This window comes from Oncorhynchus masou, chromosome 9 (genome assembly GCF_036934945.1).
Source record: "Oncorhynchus masou masou isolate Uvic2021 chromosome 9, UVic_Omas_1.1, whole genome shotgun sequence".
NCBI classification, from domain to species: Eukaryota; Metazoa; Chordata; class Actinopteri; order Salmoniformes; family Salmonidae; genus Oncorhynchus; species Oncorhynchus masou.
The window spans coordinates 49,805,913-49,826,168 of NC_088220.1; the positions used below are offsets into that span (position 1 = coordinate 49,805,913).

Sequence of the window (20,256 nt, forward strand, 5' to 3'; positions counted from 1 at the left end):
CGTCATTCATTACCGACACAATTGAGGCGACAGCAGGGTTTGAACCATCACATTTTATGGTTACTGGGCACTTAGCTTCCTGAGCCATTTAATATCGAGACCACTTGGCAGTGGTTCATTGTAGGCTTCTGCTAACACGGAGGCTATAGAACTAGTTGGCCAGTCAGTATATGCCTAACACCATAGAGTTACAATCCCAGTGACTACTTTGCATTTTAGCAGATGCTCTTATCCAGAGCGACTTACAGGAGCCATTCGTGTTAAGTGCCTTGCTCAATGGCACGTGGACAGATTTTTCAAACGCTCTTCACGGATAGGCTACCTGGTTGTCCCGGTAGAACACATTTACACGGGTTGATTTTCAAACTTACTTTGTAGTAAAACACAGGACAGCGACAGTGGGTCCACAGTTTATTAATACAAAAAGGAATGTAGTCTCACACATTACAGTCAACAACATACAAGCGCCCAGCCGTCCTACGCTAGGGGTTTCTCTTCGACCTTTCTTTCCTGGAACAAACATAGCAGAGGGACAAGACGTTAACAACAGAACTCACTGGATCTTCACTGGATATTCTCTTGTGGAAATAGTGACTGTTACAATGCCATTTATATTCCTCCCTTCAGGTGTAGTAGATCTAACATAGACAAGTATTTAACTTGTGGATTTTGGTACGACTGTAAATGAATGCCTGAATTACTGGTACTATTACATATAGTAATATGTATAACTGATTCATTAGGAGTACGGTATTGTACAGTACATTGTGGACCATGATTCCTCATTCATGAATAATCTCGTATTCTTCCAGTACCCAAGAAACACTTGGAGGAGAGAAGACAAGGCAGAAATGACTGAGAGCTGCCACAACTGGTGTGACCTGGAAAAATGTGTCCCAAACCGAGTGAGATGGAGGGCATTCATCAACGGCCTATGCTCCTTATAGGAGCCAAGCGCTTCAGCCAAGTTTGTCTTCCAGACCCCTTACTCTATGTCTCAAAATGACCAGCAGATGTCACTTAAATACTGCTTCACAACTGCTTTCTCTGAGAGCAACTTGCTCAATGGATCCCTACGGTTTCTACAACACCACATATTCATTGATTGACTGGTGGAGGAGGGATGTGGACTGCCTCTCATACTCAAGATGTAGCCTATATCTCATCTTATTTGTATTCCATTGTCTGATATGAGGACACTCACCCTGGGCTTTCCACACCTGCGGATTTTGTTGCCTAGGGGATGAGAGAGAAAACCAATCAGTGAGTAATGATGATACAGCCTATTACAGCACTCCCCGTACCCCCAGACAGCAAGGTAATAGAGAACACTATCAATAACTTGGTTTAAGGTTTTTTTTTAAAATCGCTTTAAGTCAGTCAGGTTGGAGAGAGAGCCCACACACGCACACGCGCACACGCACACGCACACACACACACACACACACACACACACACACACACACACACACACACACACACACACACACACACACACACACACACACACACACACACACACACACACACACACACACACACACACACACACACACACACAGTCTGGCCTGGAGACTCACTGGCCAGCAGGAGAACCGACAGGATCATGATGACTGCAACGAAGGTCAGACCTCCAATACGAAGAGTCTGGTAGTCTACAACACAGAGGACACACTCATCATAAGCTCACCTATGGTAACATAACTCTCTCTGTCTGTCTGTCTGTCTGTGTCTGTCTGTCTGTCTGTCTGTCTGTCTGTCTGTCTGTCTGTCTGTCTGTCTGTCTGTCTGTCTGTCTGTCTGTCTGTCTGTCTGTCTGTCTGTCTGTCTGTCTGTCTGTCTGTCTATCTGTCTGTCTGTCTGTCTGTCTGTCTGTCTGTCTGTCTGTCTGTCTGTCTGTCTGTCTGTCTGTCTCTCACTCATTCTCTCCGTGCCATTAGGCATTATGAAATTACCAACTGACTATCTTTATCAGAAAACCATTTTTGTGCAGTATCATTTTGTTGTCTCTTACCATACACAAATTCTGCATCAGGGTCGTACTCGGGAGCTGAGGAGAGAGCAGAGAACACAAGATAAGATCCAAGAGGATATCCACACTCTGCAGGCCTGTACACTCAGAGGAGTGACAGAAATAGAATAGACAGAGAAACGTACTGTTGTCCCAGCCCCGTAGCTGTTATTGCCATCTGGGGGGCCAAGGTTTGGGGGCTACCACAAACCCCTGAGGTACCTTATTGCTATTATAAACAGGTTACCAACGTAATATGAACAGTAAACATGTAGTTTTGCGTCATACCCGTGGTATATTGTCTCATATTCAATACCATGGTTTTCAGCCAATCAGCATCCAGGGTTCGCACGACCCGGTTTCTAACAATATAAGACCGACTCAAAAGTAAACCTGGCCCACAGAAAGTCAAGTTAAATCTTCCAGAGCAGATCACACCAATATGTTGTTTCTCACTCGGTCAACGGGAGGCAGTAGTGACAGAGTGGTTTGTTTGAGTTTGTGAAGGTGCTTTGGGATATGTACTGCATGTATGTACAGTGCACTGCAGAGCTAGACAGCTTGTGTCGGTCTCTGGAGCCACAGCATAGTCAATGAATGTTTACTATGTGGCTAGAACAATGAGCTAGCACATGATTCCCTGTGGCGTTCTGCCCGTTACCTGACTGGCTAATGATGTACATGAAACATGATCAGGCCACAGGTTGTGGCTATTGCCTGATAAACCCATGGTATAACAGAGAACTGAGACTAGAGGGAACACCTATGGGCATGATCTCCAGGTTGTAAATCTTTTTTTGTGTGTATATAGGACAAATGAAATTTATAATGGAAAATCATCATGAACTACATTATAACAAGGAGAGTCAAAACGTTAAACTTCTCGGGGGACAAAACGGGCTATTTGTGTCTAGTACCGGTAATTGAAATTCAGTGATGTAAAACGTACCTCCGGCGGCGGACATGATGGCTGGTCTGTGTGAGTGGCTGTTAGGATGAAGGAAATGAGTATGAGATATACAAAAGCGATATCCATGCCTACAATAACATTTGCTGGGTCCCTAGTCATTCATTGTAGTATGGTATGCTTAGAAAATCTGTTTTGGTTTGACACCGGCATCGCTGACGGAGTAAAATTAGTCAATATGTAACATATTGTTGTTTGTCTAGTTAGCAAATCATTTATGTCAGTAGCATTACCAATGAAAACAGGAATTCTGTTAGTTCTGAAACCCACCGCCTTGTGGTTATGGATTCAGACAGATTACAATTCAATAATCTGTTTTTAATCAATCTGGGGAATGTTTTTTAAGGGTTTTATCCAGTTTTTATGAGTCTGTTGACAGGTTAAGGAACTCTAGAAGTCCAAACAAATTGGTTTCGCTGGTTCTTCATATTTAGCCTTGATATCTGACTAATTGCTAGAGAGGGTAGTAAAGATATTGATTTACACACACACACACACACGCACACACACACACGCACACACACACACGCACACACACACACACACACACACACACACACACACACACACACACACACACACACACACACACACACACACACACGCACACACACACGCACACACACACACACACACGCACACATGCACACACGCACACAGTACACAGTACACTGTTCTGTTCTTTGGATCTAAATCTCTGCGCCTTTAATCATTAACTTACATGGGATTGTAAGATCCAAATATCCCTGAGTCCATTTTGTTCGGACAGTCTCACACGTGTGTAAGTACCAGTTGTGAAATATGTAAGAGTGTATGTGCCTGTGTGTAAACATACGTGTTCAAGTATTCTGTGTGTGTGGTTTTTCGATGCATGCGTGACATACTTTAGCAACTACCTAAAAGTCAACTCAACTCATTAACCTTGACACCCCCTACAATCACCCTCTGAAAGACATTCATTCATGTGGGACAAGAATATTTCTGCTTTACATGTCCTCAATATGGGATTGTTGTTATTTTTTCTACTCTGCGTCGTTGGGAAGGGCTCATGAAGCAAGCGTTTTGCGCTAAAGTTCGGCGCATGTGACAAATAACATTTGATGTGATTTGTAGAGCACCCTGACAAAAGTCAACATCAATAAAAGCTTATCGCTTGTCCGATAATATTATACAGTGTAATTTTAGACCCGTACAGTTTTCCCTTTCCACTGATCAATATAAATGTATAGAAGAGTAATACACCATGTTATTGATATGATAAAGTTCGGAATCAAAACCAGATGATGCATGAAAAGCTGGCCCTTTCCCCAACTCCACACTATTTCCAAACTCGCGAGCAGTGATTGCTTATGAGTTAAATAAACAAGAATTCAACAAGTAGGTATACACTTATCCAACAAGTACTCCTCGGTATCACCGAGTATTATGTATTATTGAAGCACCAGTGGTCTGTCAATCTCTAGCCATAGCATTCAGGAGATCCAGGTTGGACTCACCTGTGGTGTTGGAAGGCTCCTCTGGCTATGTGAGATCCTCTCAGTTGTGCCTCCTTCTGCCTCTGTAGCCAGTTGCAGTCCAGTCACCTCCTTCCTGGTCCCCCCCCCCCCCCCATAATTCAGCCTGTCCGGCCTTCCCTACCCCACCAGCCATCCATTTACATGTTTATAGGCCTATAAAGTGTGGCCTTCAGAGCCGATACATAGTGTGTGATGGTAACCTTTGGAATCATTTGAGGCGCAGTGTTCACATTACTGTGACTAACCTAGGAGGAAATGCACGCCACTTTGTGCCCTACTTTTGAAGTAACACTCCCGCAACCTTGATTGACTTTGAGTTAGAAATGGGCAGGTTTATTGCATTGTCATTGTGTTGTAGTTCTTGGCAGTGTGACTTTGTAGCTTACCACAATTATGACCAGAATCAGAATCAGTGGTTGGTGGCTATTTTTCTCCAAATAAGTCAACTATACATGTAAACCATAACATTACAACTAAAACTGTATAAGTAAACAAATAGGGGAAGGTTATTGGCGATAGACTCTTTTATTTCGATGTCAAAAGCACAAAATACAGCTACACAGTACAACCTCATGCACAGAGTGAACAGAGTTAGTTACTTATTGTCGTGACAGTGTGTTTGTGTTGTTGTTGTTGTTGGTTGTAACAATGACACTCATGCATCTGACCGCGTGACCGTAAGCTTTACCTGACGTCTGACACAGAGCAAATGAGCTTTTCCTTTGATTTCCTTCACCTAATTCTGGCGGCTAAAACTATGACTCTGGAACACTTAGTATCTACACACACTCTCTCAGTCACACGTAAGACCCGCTCGCTCACTAACTAAACGCATGGTTGATCACACAACGCTAAACAGAGAGACACCATGGGTTGAGACTGATTTTTGCAACCGGCTACCGTAACCTCTCAACTAAACAATAAGAGGACACAGATTTGCCGCACTGGTGTGGGCGTGGGAACCGTCCAATCATAGCCTGCCTCTGAGGGCGGTATCGCCCCGGCTCGGCCAATGACAGAGCAGGAGACTAGACTGGACGGTTGTCTAGGACAAGGCAGTGATACAGCTGATGTAGGAGCTCACTTCACTACAGTGACTACTGTTGGTGAGCTCCTAGTTAACTCTGATGCATTCTTGTGCTTGGTCAGCAAACTGTGGCAGTTGCATTCTCGTGTGTGTGAGGCACAACACAGCCAAATACACACAACCTCTCAGACACACATACAAACCACCCAAACTCATGTTCCCACACATGCACACATATATTGAAATATATATAGCTAGAACTGTATACAGTGTATAGGGTATTTATACTAGTATATATTACATGTACATTACAGTTCAAACGTTTTGGGTCACTTAGAAATGTCCTTGTTTTTAAAAATAAATAAAACACATTTTTTTGTCCATTAAAATAACCTCAAATTGATCAGAAATACAGTGTAGACGTTAATGTTGTAAATGACTTTTGTAGCTGGAAACGGCTGAGTTTTTATGAAATATCTACGCAACCATTCTCTCCTGTGTTCCAATGGCACATAGTGTTAGCTAATCCAAGTTTATCATTTTAAAAGGCAAATTGATCATTATAAAACCCTTTTGCAATTATGTGAGCACAGCTGAAAACTGCTAAAAGCTCAAACTGGTCTTCTTTAGACTAGTTGAGTATCTGGAGAATCAGCATTTGTGGGTTCGATTACAGGCTCAAAATGGCCAGAAACAGTTTGTCTAGCTTGAGAAACAGATGCCTCACTGGCAACTTTATTAAATAGTACCCACAAAACACCAGTCTCAACGTCAATAGTGAAGAGGCGACTCCAGGATGCTGGCCTTCTAGGCAGAGTTCCTCTGTCCAGTGTCTGTGTTCTTTTGTCCATCTTAATCTTTTCTTTTATTGACCAGTCTGAGATATGGCTTTTTCTTTGCAACTGTGCCTAGAAGACCAGCATCCCGGAGTTGCCTCTTCACTGTTGACGTTGAGACTGGTGTTTTGTGGGTACTATTTAATGAAGCTGCCAGTTGTAGACGTGTGAGGGGTCCATTTCTCATACTAGACACTCTAATGTACTTGTCCTCTTGCTCAGTTGTGCACCGGGGCCTCCCACTCCTGTTTGTATTCTGGTTAGAGCCAGTTTGTGCTGTTCTGTAACTGGAGTAGTACACAGCGTTGTATAAGATCTTCAGTTTCTTGGCAATTACTCACATTGAATAGCCTTAACTTCTCAGAACAAGAATAGACTGACGAGTTTCAGAAGAAAGTCATTTTTTTCTGGCCATTTTGAACCCTGTAATCGAACCCACAAATGCTGATGCTCCACATACTCAACGAGGTTAAAGAAGGCCAGTTTTATTGCTTCTTTAATCAGGTCAACAGTTTTCAGCTGTGCTAACATCATTGCAAAAGGGTTTTCTAATGATCAATTAGCCTTTTAAAATGCTTAACTTGGAATAGCTAACACAACGTGCCATTGGAACACAGGAGTGATGGTTCCTGATAATGGGCCTCTGCACTCCTATGTAGATATTCATAAAAAAATGTGCAGTTTCCAGCTACAATATTCATTCTCAACAATTACAATGTCTACAATGTATTTCTGATCAATTTGATGTTATTTTAATGGACATAAAATGCACTTTTCTTAAAAAAAAAAACAAGGACATTTCTAAGTGATCCCAAACTTTTGAACGGTAGTGTATATATTGTATATATTATCTACCACGTGATAAACGTCATTAAGGACAATTGTTACAAGAGTGAAAGTGATAATGACAACTCTGAAAAAAAGTATAGCAAACAGTAACGTCTAGAACCTAAAGACGATAGAAACACAGAATATAAGCTCAAGACAAAACACGAACAACATTTCTTGACACATCTCTAATTATGAAGAACTGTGTTAAAGGCGATCTGCAAAAAGGTGTCACTGGCTATAAGACGACAAACTGGAGACAGACTGTCGCAGTAAGGCGCAGGTACACCCGAGATCACTGAGACACGTACACGGGCACAGAGCACGGAACAATAGGTTCAAGGTTTATTTACATCTGCATTATCCCCCCCAACCACCTCTACACACTCCTATGCCTTGTCCTGTGGTCTCACAGTATTCCTGTTGCATCGTCTTCATTCTTCACAATTCTTCTGCATCATCTTTGTCAGCGTCATCATCTTTGTTGCCATCGTCATCATCATTATTGTGTTGGTCCTTAGGTAGTGGTTCACAGTGGTGTAAAGTACTTAAGTAAAAATACTTTAAAGTACCACTGAAGTACTTTACTATTTATATTTTTGACAACTTTTACATTTACAGCTAAAGAATATTATGTACTTTTTACTCCGTACATTTTCCCTGACAATCAAATAACTCGTTAAATGTTGAATGCTTAACAGAACAGTAAAATTGTCCAATTCACACATTTTAAGAGAACATCCCTGGTCATCCCTACTGCCTTTGATCTGGCGGTCTCACTAAACACAAATGCTTTGTTTGTAAATGATGTCTGAGTGTTGAAGTGTGCCCATGGTCATCCTGGTTTGCCTAATATAAGGAATTTGAAATGATTTATACTTTGATATATTTTGGAGATTACATTTACTTTTGATACTTAAGTATATTTAAAATCAAATACTTTTGGACTTTTACTCAAGTAGTATTTTACTGGGCGACTTTCATTATTACTTGAGTCATTTTCTATTATGTGGAATCTTTACTTTTACTCAAATTTGACAATTGGGTACTTTTTCCACCACTGGTTGTTCAGTGGCAGATATGGTTGATCGTCAGTCAGGTGGGGAAGCAGTCTGGTTGGAAGGCAGTCTGGTTGGGCTGACTCAGTTCTCAGCCTTAGCTTCAGGCTCTGGCTCTGGCTCCTTAGCTGTGTTCGGACAGAAGAGGGGGAATCAAAAGAAACTCATATGACCTCATGAAAAGTCATCGAAGTTGGAGTAGTAATTTCAAAATGGCCGAAACATAGGGGGAACCTAGGCATCGACTACGAAGAATCATTCCCAATGGTTGAACACAACTATGGATTGGTGTCAAGGTTGTTCCAATGGGTGTGTGAGGGGTGAGTGGGTAGAGACAAAATCTCTCACCTTTGGACACGATCAGGGTCTCTGCCGTAGCCTCTTCGTCTCCAGGGGCCCTGCGATAGAACCAAGAGGACAGACAGTGGTTGTCATGGTGACCAGAGATGGAGAACACAGCCCCATAACAACAGAGCAGAAATGTAATCGACCAATCAGGCACAATTGCTGACTTACTTGAGCTTCTTCTCCTGATTGGGACAGCAGCGACATTTTCGGCCTAGAACGGACAACAAATCATGATCGTGATCTTAAAATCAACAATCAAAGAGCCAATAAGTATGTGCGGCGTAGTTCGACTTACTGAAGTATGAAGACTTACTGAGGATGAGGAGGATGCCCAGGGCGAAGAGTACCACACCAAAGACCAGTCCACAGATCCGCAGGCTATGATAGTCTACACAGACACACAGAGAGGAGTGACGGCTACTCATGGAAGTCTTCTTTCATGGCTATTGCAACATTGTCAGTTGATGGGGAAGAGCATCAAGACCCACTAACAGGGGTCTACTTACCATAGACAAATGGGTCCACCACTTTCTTCTCCTTTTCACCATCTGAAAATACAGGCACAGAGAAAGGCAAGGAAATTAGATACTAGCCATATAGAACATCTAACGATCTTAGCAGTTTTCAATGCTGTACATACCTAGTAGTATAATGGGGCTGGGGTTAACATGGTTAAACACATTGATTATACAGACAGGCTACTCACACTCGGCACATGGGTCTGCGACTGCTGAGGGAGAGCGAGAGAGCGAGAGAAAGAGAGCGAGAGAAAGAGCTTGGATAGGGATCTTGACAGGTTACGGTATTCACATCCAGAGCTTGGATAGGGATCTTGACAGGTTACGGTATCCACATCCAGAGCTTGGATAGGGATCTTGACAGGTTACGGTATTCACATCCAGAGCTTGGATAGGGATCTTGACAGGTTACGGTATTCACATCCAGAGCTTGGATAGGGATCTTGACAGGTTACGGTATTCACATCCAGAGCTTGGATAGGGATCTTGACAGGTTACGGTATCCACATCCAGAGCTTGAATAGGGATCTTGACAGGTTACGGTATTCACATCCAGAGCTTGGATAGGGATCTTGACAGGTTACGGTATTCACATCCAGAGCTTGGATAGGGATCTTGACAGGTTACGGTATTCACATCCAGAGCTTGGATAGGGATCTTGACAGGTTACGGTATTCACATCCAGAGCTTGGATAGGGATCTTGACAGGTTACGGTATTCACATCCAGAGCTTGGATAGGGATCTTGACAGGTTACGGTATTCACATCCAGAGCTTGGATAGGGATCTTGACAAGTTACGGTATTCACATCCTGAGCTTGGATAGGGATCTTGACAGGTTACGGTATCCACATCCAGAGCTTGAATAGGGATCTTGACAGGTTACGGTATTCACATCCTGAGCTTGGATAGGGATCTTGACTGGTTACGATATTCACATCCGGTCGTGCAATGTGTGCACTCTACTCAGCATGTATACTCATATCAACAGACAGAGAGTCACACTGAATGGGGAGTGAGTGCACAAAAAACAAGGAATTATAGTGGGAGGGAGATTAATGGAGGAAAATGTACATCTGGAGTTGGAGAAAGGGAAGAGGGAAAAGGAGAGATGTATAGTCTGGAGATGGAGATGAGAGACAAAAGAAGAAAGGAGGAAAGGAAGAGAAACCAGAACAGACAGTGTGAACAAAACACAGATGAAAGGATGGAGGGGATACAGGGAGAAGAAAGGAGGAAAGGAAGAGAAACCAGAACTGATGGTGTAAACAAAACACAGATGAAAGGATGGAGGGGATACAGAGAGAAGAAAGGAGGAAAGGAAGAGAAACCAGAACTGACGGTGTGAACAAAACACAGATGAAAGGATGGAGGGGATACAGGGAGAAGAAAGGAGGGCAGGAAAAGAGGGAGGTTGAAAAGAATGTGAACTGAAGACAGGTGGGAAAACGCCAAAGCAAATAGAATGTGGAAGGTTCGTCCGATTGGCGGACAAGCAAGAGTCTGGATAACACCAGATGACATGGATGGCTCAGTTGCTCTCTCCAGTGATGTACTGAACCCATGACTTCACACTTAGAATCTTAATGGCATAATAATGTGTGTGTGTGTGTGTGTGTGTGTGTGTGTGTGGCAGAGTTACAGTTAATGTGCGTGTGTGTGTGTCATGGCCTAAATATACTTGTGATATAGAGTATATTCCATAGTACTTGGAATATACAGTATAGTACATTATACTTGGGATATACAGTATAGTACATTATACTTGGGATATACAGTATAGTACATTAAACTTGGGATATACAGTATATTACATTATACTTGGGATATACATATCAACACACAGACACACTGTACTACGCATGCAAAGGAAGGAAGCCTAAGGCTCTAGAACAAGTCAGTCCATTAATGTTCAGTCAAAACCCCATGCCTGCCATGTCATGTCATGCCACGCCCCCCCCCCGCCCCGGTGTCTCCTGCCTCCCTGTGGATAGAGCAGTAGTGGTGTTGGTGGTAGTGGTGTTGGTGGTGGTAGTGTGTAACTTACCAGCCACATACACCAGGAGTGAAAAGAGGAAGAACAGAACAGTTTCCATGGTAACTGCAGAAAGAGAGAGAGAAAGAAATAGAGCGAGGGAGAACTGTGTTAGTTGGTTGCATGCCACGCACATACACACCAAGACACACATGCTCACACAGACACATATGTAAGGTTGGAAAATGGCCCCCACATCACCCGTGTATTGAACCAACCTTTTGTGTAACCCACTAAACTTTATTCTTATGACATAACATTAAATGAAACATACACTGGTAGATAGATAATGATACTAAATCAGGCAGCTGTGAGCCCCAATGCCTGCAGACAGATTGGTATTGGTCCATTCATTTTTTACCAATCAAGTGTCTATTTTTCAGATACATTCTCAAACCAGTACTACACAGACATCTTGGTGGGAATGGAAACTAGATGTAAAAGTTGCCAAGCTGCCGGAGTTATGAGAGTAATAGGTTGAAGATGGGCCCACTACAGACAAAATACCAATTCAGGCTTTTTATGGAAAGAAACTTGCCCTCCAGGCAAAGAGATGACACCAATCCCTCCGTTGATCTTCCTCTCCTCTCCTCTCTTTTCCCATCTCTCTTTCCATCTATGTTCTCCATGTTCTGTGCCCCACTTCCCATGGAGCGTATTCTTTATTGATACCACCATGAAGATTGCGGGGGAGAGGACACATTCGGCTAAACAGGATGGACCCAAGCCATTATCATAGCATCACAGTCCAGATGCTGCTTGTCCACTGTTCACCTCCAAACTCCCTTAAAAGACCTTGGCCTTGAAATAGCTTTAAGTGGCGAGCCCAGCCCCATGGTCACAGGTTTGACGTTTTTTCTGGGAGGAGTCATGTTCTGGACGCAGGTCATTTCCTTAATGATAGGGCACTTAGTAATTGGGTAACAAATGGCCTAATGAACTGGTGGAGAGTGGCTTCAGAGCACACATTATGTTGGTCATGTTGAATGCAGGCAATTATTCACTGATCTACACGTTTTGCATATTTGTCATTCATGTCATTAAGAGCAACGCATGCAAAAGCCAAACTGAATTCTCAGTCGAGTACAGTAAGTCTCTACACACAGTTACGTGGATTCATTTTAGTCCGTAAACTGGCTGCATGTTTTACCTGGTTGCATGTTATCACAATTCTACCCGGTAACAGTATGTATGCTTAATATGCCTGCTGTTTTCTATATCCAGACAGGTTCTGGGTTATGACTGGGACCATAGCACTCAACCAACAGTCACCACAGAGCAAACATTAGTGGGTTGTTATGTCTGGCTCTGTGATGTTGCGTCTACTCCCACCACCCTCCCTAGCTGCACTAAATAGGACAATGTTGCATTCATAATCCTCTCATTCAGTCAGTCGCCACCCATCCCAGACCCTATAACCCTGGGCTACTCATAAGCAGGGGATACACAGGCAGGGAGGAAGTCTACAGAGTGGATGAGGATGTGTTGTGAAGGGTAATAGACATCAACAGATGTGGCCGAGGTCTTCTCCGAGAGGGGGGCGTGTTCATCTGAGTGGTGATTGAGGCTTAACAGCTGCTCCGACCTCAACACTGTCAAGCGCCGTTGTGACTTTTGACTTTACACCCTCTCGTTGTTCAACACAGCATTCTTATCCTCTTCCTTATTCAATCATCACATCCTGTCCTTTTTACCCATCTGATGGATATATAGATATAGATAAAAAAAAATATATATATATATATATATATATAAATATACAGTATGTTCATTTGAAGTCAGAATTTTACATACACCTTAGCCAAATGCATTTAAACTCAGTTTTTCACAATTCCTGACATTTAATTTGAGTAAAAATTCCCTGTCTGAAGGTCAGGATCACCACTTTCTTAAAAAAAATGTGAAATGTCAGAATAATAGAGAGAATGATTTATTTCAGCTTTAATTTCTTTCATCACATTCCCAGTGGGTCAGAAGATAACATACACTCCATTAGTATTTGGTAGCATTGCCTTTAAATTGTTTAACTTGGGTCAAACGTTCCGGGTAGCCTTCCACAAACTTCCCACAATAAGTTGGGTGAATTTTGGCCCATTCCTCCTGACAGAGCTGGTGTAACTGAGTCAGGTTTGTAGGCATCCTTGCTCGCACACTCTTTTTCAGTTCTGCCCACAAATTTTCTATAGGATTGAGGTCAGGGCTTTGTGATGGCCAGTCGAATACCTTGACATTGTTGTCCTTAAGACATTTTGCCACAACTTTGAAAGTATGCTTGGCGTCTTTGTCCATTTGGAAGACCCATATGCGACCAAGCTTTAACTTCCTGAATGATGTCTTGAGATGTTGCTTCAAAATATCCACATAATTTTCCTTCCTCGTGATGCCATCTATTTTGTGATGTGCACCGGTCCCTCCTGCAGCAAAGCATCCCCACAACATGATGCTGCCACCCCCTTTCTTCATGGTTACGATGGTGATCTTCGGCTTTTTGCTCCAAACATAACGATGGTCATTATGGTCAAACAGTTTTATTTTTGTTTCATCAGACCAAAGGACATTTCTCAAAAAAGTATGATCTTTGTCCCCATGTGCAGTTGCAAACCGTAGTCTGTTTTTTTATGGTGATTCTGGAGCAGGGGCTTCTTCCTTGCTGAGCGGCCTTTCAGGTTATGTCGATATCGGACTCGTTTTACTGTGGATATAGATACTTTTGTACCCGTTTCTTCCAGCATCTTCACAAGGTCCTTTGCTGTTGTTCTGAGATTGATTTGCACATTTCGCACCAAAGTACATTCATCTCTAGGTGATAGAACGCGTCTCCATCCTGAGCGGTATGACGGCTGTGTGGTCCCATGGTGTTTATACTTGCGTACTATTGTTTGCACAGATGAATGTCGTACCTTCAGGCGTTTGGAAATTGCTCCCAAGGATGAACCAAACTTGTGGAGGTCTACAATTTTGTTTCTGAGGTCTTGGCTGATTTCTTTTGATTTTCCCATGATGTCAAGCAAAGAGGCATTGAGTTCGAAGGTAGGCCTTGAAATACATCCACAGGTACACCTCAAATTGACTTAAATGATGTCAATTAGCCCATCAGAAGCTTCTAAAGCCATGACATAATTTTCTTGAATTTTCCAAGCTGTTTAAAGGCAGTCAACTTAGTGTGATACAGTGAATTATAAGTGAAATTATCTGTCTTTAAACAATTGTTGGAAAAATGACTTGTATCATGTACAAAGTAGATTTCCTAACCAACTTACCAAAACTATAGTTTGTTAACAAGAAATGTGTGGAGTGGTTGAAAATGAGTTTTAATGACTCCAACCTAAGTGTATGTAAACTTCCGACTTCAACTGTATGTATGTATGTATGTATGTGTGTGTGTGTGTGTATGCATGCATGTATGCATGTATGTATGTAGAGAGAGGGAGGCATAGAGGACCCCACTTAGAACTCTTACACATAAGCTACCTTGCTAATAGTACTGATAGCGCGTTAACATAGCGAAGGTAAAGGCAAAGTGACACCTTGGATGACATTTAGGGGGATTAGGCACCCTTATCAAAGCTCCAGACTTCTACTACTAGTCTACACTATGTTAGACACAATCAAAACACAGGACTGAGCAGCACAGTACAAGCTATTAGTCCAACCAGAACTAAGTATGTATATTCAAAACCATTTTTACCTTTTCAACAAGCTGATAAGGAGGGATAGGAAAAGGATGACAGCGAATGGGGCGAGGGAGGAGGCTGGGGCATGATAGCAAATACAAGCCACTGAGGTTCATTCAGTAGTGTTCACCTCAGAGTTGAATATTAGGGCTCTGCAATATGGCCTAAAAATCATATTTCCAATTTTTTGGAATGGCCGATTCACGATCTATACTGTACCTCCAAATAAACGTTGTTGCACAATTCAAGGTCAAAGGCACTGCATTTCAAACAGTCAGCAATAATCTAATTGAATTAAGGGCTTTTGAAATTATACTTAGGCAACATTTTCCAGAATCAACCTTCATTGATACTCCTATTTTAGTAGTGTCTGCTCTGCGCGCAATTTGAAGAGGTGAGACATAAAAAAGTTATGGTTTTTTATCGCCTAGCCCTAGGTCGCCTAGCCCTAGCCCTACGTCGCCTAGCCCTAGCCTTACATCGCCTAGCCCTACGTCACCTAGCCCTAGCCCTACGTCGCCTAGCCCTACGTTGCCTAGCCCTAGCCCTACGTCGCCTAGCCCTAACCCTACGTCGCCTAGCCCTAACCCTACGTCGCCTAGCCCTACATCGCCTAGCCCTAGCCCTACGTCGCCTAGCCCTAGCCCTACGTCACCTAGCCCTAGCCCTACGTCGCCTAGCCCTACGTCGCCTAGCCCTAGCCCTACGTCGCTTAGCCCTAGCCCTACGTCGCCTAGCCCTAGCCCTACGTCACCTAGCCCTAACCCTACGTCGCCTAGCCCTACGTCGCCTAGCCCTAGCCCTACGTCGCCTAGCCCTACGTCACCTAGCCCTAGCCCTACGTCGCCTAGCCCTAGCCCTACGTCGCCTAGCCCTAGCCCTACGTCACCTAGCCCTAACTGACAGTGAGGAATGACCTGCTGTCCACTGTCTAACGATCAGGACCAGAAGGCAAGAAAAATATAATGTCAATAGTCTGAAATTCCACCCAGTGGGAAAGTGCAATTAAACCAGTTCTACCTCTCAGATCAGAGGTTGACAATTTAGCCATATCTCTCAGAATCCCGTGGGAAAGCTGCTGTTGGGGTGTGGCACCGCCAGCCAGGCCAGCGCTAGTGACACAGACACTCGAGTTCAACTCCCTCGCTAGAAATGAGAAGTGCCACCCGATCCACTGGCCTCTATGCCTCTCCTTAACCCACTTTTGTCACGCCATTGTTTGTATGTGTCACGTTTCAGTCCCATGGTGCTGCCAGCACCTCACTTTGTCTGAGCTAGAAGGGGGAAGGGTAGAGCAGAGGGGGGAAGGGCAGGCAGAAACGGAGGCAGAAGCAGCGGCATCCTGGGGTGACGTCGGTGTGGACATCTACAGATGCAACAATCCCCAGGGAGGGAGCTATGACTCGAGCCCAAGACCATGAATGATGAATTATGCATGTGGAAGAAGACATCGGAATGAACGTCATAGTGGAAATGCTGTCGTGTGTTGTGACCCGTTGTTTATCTTCCTTCTCTGTGTGAGTGTGAATCTTTTCACACCTCAACGCTCACGCCTTTGTTTGCGAGTGTCTAGGCCATGATCCTAGACAGAAAAGGGTTCCAAAAGGGTTCCATGTAGATCACTTTTTGGTTCCAGGGTTCTACATGGAGCTCAAACTGTTAAGGGTTGTACATGGGACTCGAAAGGGTTCTACTTGTTACCAAAAAGGTTTCTTCAACGGGTACTCCTATGAGGACAGCTAAAGAACCCGTTTAAATCCTAGATGGCACTTTTTTTCTAAGAGTTTAGATTGTATGGTTGTGTGAAATGATATTTGGGAGCATTGTGATCTAACTGCTGGAGCTTGATTCCTCTATGGATCTTACCCATTATTGTTATTTCTACGTCAATTTGGCACTGATCGCTATTTCTCTGGGACACCCAGACTCATGTAAAAACTCCCATATCTACAATAAAAAGTATGTGAACCCTTTGGAATTACCTGGATTTCTGCATAAATTGGTCATCAAATGTCATCTGATCTCCATCTAAGTCACAACAGTAGACAAAACACAGTGCGCTTAAACTAATAACACACAAATGATTGAATCTTTCTTGTCTATATTGAATTAAACACTCACAGTGTAGGTTGGGGAAAAGTATGTGAAGCCCGAGGCTAATGACTTCTCCAAAAGCTAATTGGAGCCAGGGGTCAGCTAACCTGGAGTCCCAATCAATGAGACGAGATTGGAGATGTTGGTTAGAGCTGCCAAGCCCTATAAAAAACAAAATTTGAGTTTGCTATTCACAAGAAGCATTGCCTGATTTGAACCATGCCTCGAACAAAAGAGATCGCAGAAGACCTCAGATTAAGAATTGTTGACTTGCATTAAGCTGAAAAGGGTTACAAAAGTATCTCTAAAAGCCTTGATGTTCATCAGTCAGTCAATTGGGTTGAGATCTGGTGACTGAGACGGCCATGGCATATGGTTTACATTGTTTTCGTGCTCATCAAGCCATTCAGTGACCACTCGTGCCCTGTGGATGGGGGGGGGGGGGGCATTGCCATCCTATGGAGGCATAGTCATAATCATCCTGGAAGAGATGGATAGAAATGGGTTCACCAGAATGGCTATGATTTTATTGCCGTTTTCTATGCCAGGAAAAAGCAACCCACAACAGAGCTTCCAGAACTCTCATTTCCTCAAGTGTTTCCTTTATTTTGGCAGTTACCTATAGCTCTCCACAATGCCGCTGATTAGCTCTCAGGCGTGTGTGTGCGTGCCACATCTGTCGCTTTACTACAACTTTCTCATTCTCATTATGTGTTCCAGACGTATTATAATTACAACCCAAATTGAACAAGCAAATGATGAATTAGCACAAAATACAGGGCATCAAGATCCTTTCCGGAGCAAGACCCATGCCTTATGGCTTAGCATCTTTGCCATCGCCGTGATTGTAAATCTCCATGACAACAAGACATTGGACGTGCCTACTGCCGTGGTATTGCTATGGCAACTGTTTCCATCAGCTGACTACTATTCGATGTACCAAATACTGTCGGTGAGGGATGTGTGCCGAGTGGAGGGAGGTGGGCTCGAGATGGTATTGTCATGAAAACTTTAGTACGTGTGAGAAGAGAAGAAAGGGGTGGGACACAGTGATGAGATTCAAGCGTTAATTAATCCTTGTTCACGCTCAACATAAGCCTTTATACAATGGGGTCGTTCCGCTAGAAGAGTGCCTTTTCATATTTTAAGTAGAAATTGTGCGCCAATATTTAATTTAAAAAATATATTATATTAAGCTCCCTTTAATTAATACAGACCACATGTCAAATTCCATAAATCAGATTTTTATCATGATTTTTTTTGTTTTGTTGCTAAAGTGACAAAATTCTGCCTTTTGACATGCCCCTCAGTGCACCCTCTGACTTCTAGGAAGATTTTAACCCACGTAACTCCAACATTTCTCCAGGTTTTCCCCCATCATTGTAACGCCCTGGTTATTTTGTTGCTTTGAGATCAACCCTGCTCCGTGAACTGAACTCTCGTTTTAATATGGTGAAACCATTTATTTTTTAAATATTTTTTTTCAAAAGAAACATTGCACATCTAACAATCAAATCATAGTGTTAAGGCAGGTGAACTGGTTCTACTCCGTTTGGCCATTTTCGGGTATTTTGTGGTGGAAAACTGAGCGGGTCGACCATAATACATTAACCCTGTTACCCATAAAGACCGGCTACAAATGAACATCTTTTTATGAAGCTTGCATTCAACTGCCGCTCCCTGTTGCACACAGCAAGCTTCAATTCCCCCTGTCACAGGGGGATATGTGGCTTATTTAAGATTAAATCATCAACACAGTTACCTTTATTTGGCACTTAATACGCGCTTAATAGTCATTTTTCAATTTAACTTCTTGAAATGCTAAAACGTATTTTACATTACGTTTACATTAAGTCGAACATGTGTTGTTTATGAAATAATGTTAAAATAAGGTGAAATAAAAACATTTTGGGACTTAATTACACTACCCAAAAGGTAATCATTTGGTGGAACGCCCCTACCGCCCATGACAACCAGATGAACGAACACAAGTGCCTCAATTTAATTATTGTAGGCTACCTACCATATATCCATAATCCACAGATAAGCTTTTTTCGCGCACCCGACCACTGCCCAAAATGGAGACTGGGAGGGACACAAACTCACGAATAATTGTATCAGTTGGTATATTATAGCATTGCTTATAGTGTGTCTCTGGTGTTACCTACATTACGACATAGTCGTAGTTTGCGTAACTGTGCATGAGTGTGTTTTAGAATTTGCAAAGGCGAGATAGTCTAGCTCGCTGAACATGGACACCGTGCTTGGCGCGAGCTCCGCGAGTCTGCCACTTTCACCGGTCCTAACCTGTGGCTTTACCACGACTTGCCAGTATTGTGGACAGGGGCGTATTCAGGCGCTTCAAATAATGCGTTCTTCATACCATTTAGACCTATTTGGCATAGGACTAATTATACAAACGGTTGAATATTGTGTGTCTGCCCTGCACGAGATGACTTGGCTGAACTAACTAACATCATACTGTGAAAAGGACACACCCTCACGGCAATAGAATCTATTGCATACAAGAACCAGTCGAGACCTTTATAGTTTAGGCCTATTTGAAAAAAGAATAATGCTCTTACAGACGTTATTTTTGCAAAATAAAATGCAATGAGTAAATATATATATTTTATATCCATCATGCAACTTATATTATGCATGCATTGGCCTATACACATTGAGACAAGTTCTCAATACCTTATTCACATCAATATTTCAGGAAATTAAATGTTGCCTATATTATTTATTAGCCAATACATCCCACTCATTTGATCAGATACCAGATTCCAAATATTTAGCTCCAACTAGGCAGACAATAACACACTGTAGACATGAGAACGCACACGTCCCTTTTGAATCATGTCGAAAAACAAACATGCCCAATTAATCTTCTTACCTCTTTCTATTATCTTGACGTTGAGCTACAAATTGATTGACCCCAATCCAATCCACCACAATGATCAGCTTCTTCTCGCAAAGCGTAATTATTGTTTCAATTGTTATAATCTGTGCCTTCTCACTGTTCAATTGCAGTCCCGCGAAGGGTTCTTGGTCGCCTCTCGCACTTAGAATGCAAAACGTAAGAATAGTTTGCCAATATCTTTGTTGGAGAATCTCAATGTTTCTTCTGTTTGTATTGATTACAAAAGGTCTGTTGATGTCTATCACGTTCTTTCTGTCTGTCTGTCTCCCACTCTCTCTACCTCACACACACGACCCGCTGTTGATGTTCGTGAGCATCTAGCCATCTACCCGTAGCTTTCGGCGCGCCAACCGGTTACAAATATACACTGATTGTGTTTTTGATATAAACTACAGTGTAGTCTGTGTTAAACCATCAG

At 42.8% G+C, this 20,256-nt stretch overlaps 2 protein-coding genes across 3 annotated transcripts; both read right to left on the reverse strand.

The window, feature by feature from the left end:
- Positions 1 to 398: 398 nt before the first annotated feature.
- Positions 399 to 4,557, reverse strand: LOC135545016 (sodium/potassium-transporting ATPase subunit gamma-like; the record flags this gene model as incomplete). Its single annotated transcript, XM_064972679.1, has 6 exons — positions 399 to 510; positions 1,205 to 1,236; positions 1,581 to 1,655; positions 2,015 to 2,050; positions 2,961 to 2,998; positions 4,475 to 4,557. Coding segments are annotated over 6 exons (297 nt in total), but the record flags the coding sequence as incomplete, so codon positions are not given.
- A 1,937-nt stretch (positions 4,558 to 6,494) lies between these two features.
- LOC135545241 (FXYD domain-containing ion transport regulator 6-like) lies at positions 6,495 to 20,256 on the reverse strand. 2 transcript variants are annotated; one of them, XM_064972871.1, is made up of 7 exons: positions 19,812 to 20,256; positions 11,157 to 11,210; positions 9,099 to 9,140; positions 8,906 to 8,980; positions 8,761 to 8,803; positions 8,593 to 8,642; positions 6,495 to 8,372 (listed from the first exon to the last, which is right to left on the reverse strand). In XM_064972871.1, exons 2-7 carry the CDS (start codon positions 11,203 to 11,205, stop codon positions 8,329 to 8,331), a joined length of 303 nt encoding a protein of 100 aa, XP_064828943.1. In that variant the 5' UTR covers positions 11,206 to 11,210; positions 19,812 to 20,256; the 3' UTR covers positions 6,495 to 8,328. The 2 variants fall into 2 exon arrangements, with proteins under 2 accessions (XP_064828943.1, XP_064828942.1); XM_064972870.1 differs by having other exon boundaries at positions 8,888 to 8,980.

Coding starts and splice junctions, on each gene's coding strand:
- LOC135545241 (XM_064972870.1), bottom strand. CDS start 11,205: ATGGAAACTGTTCTGTTCTTCCTCTTTTCACTCCTGGTGTATGTGGCT. Junction 8,981..9,098: donor GGTGGACCCATTTGTCTATG/GTAAGTAGACCC, acceptor GTGTCTGTGTAG/ACTATCATAGCCTGCGGATC. Junction 8,804..8,887: donor CAGTAAGTCTTCATACTTCA/GTAAGTCGAACT, acceptor TGTCCGTTCTAG/GCCGAAAATGTCGCTGCTGT.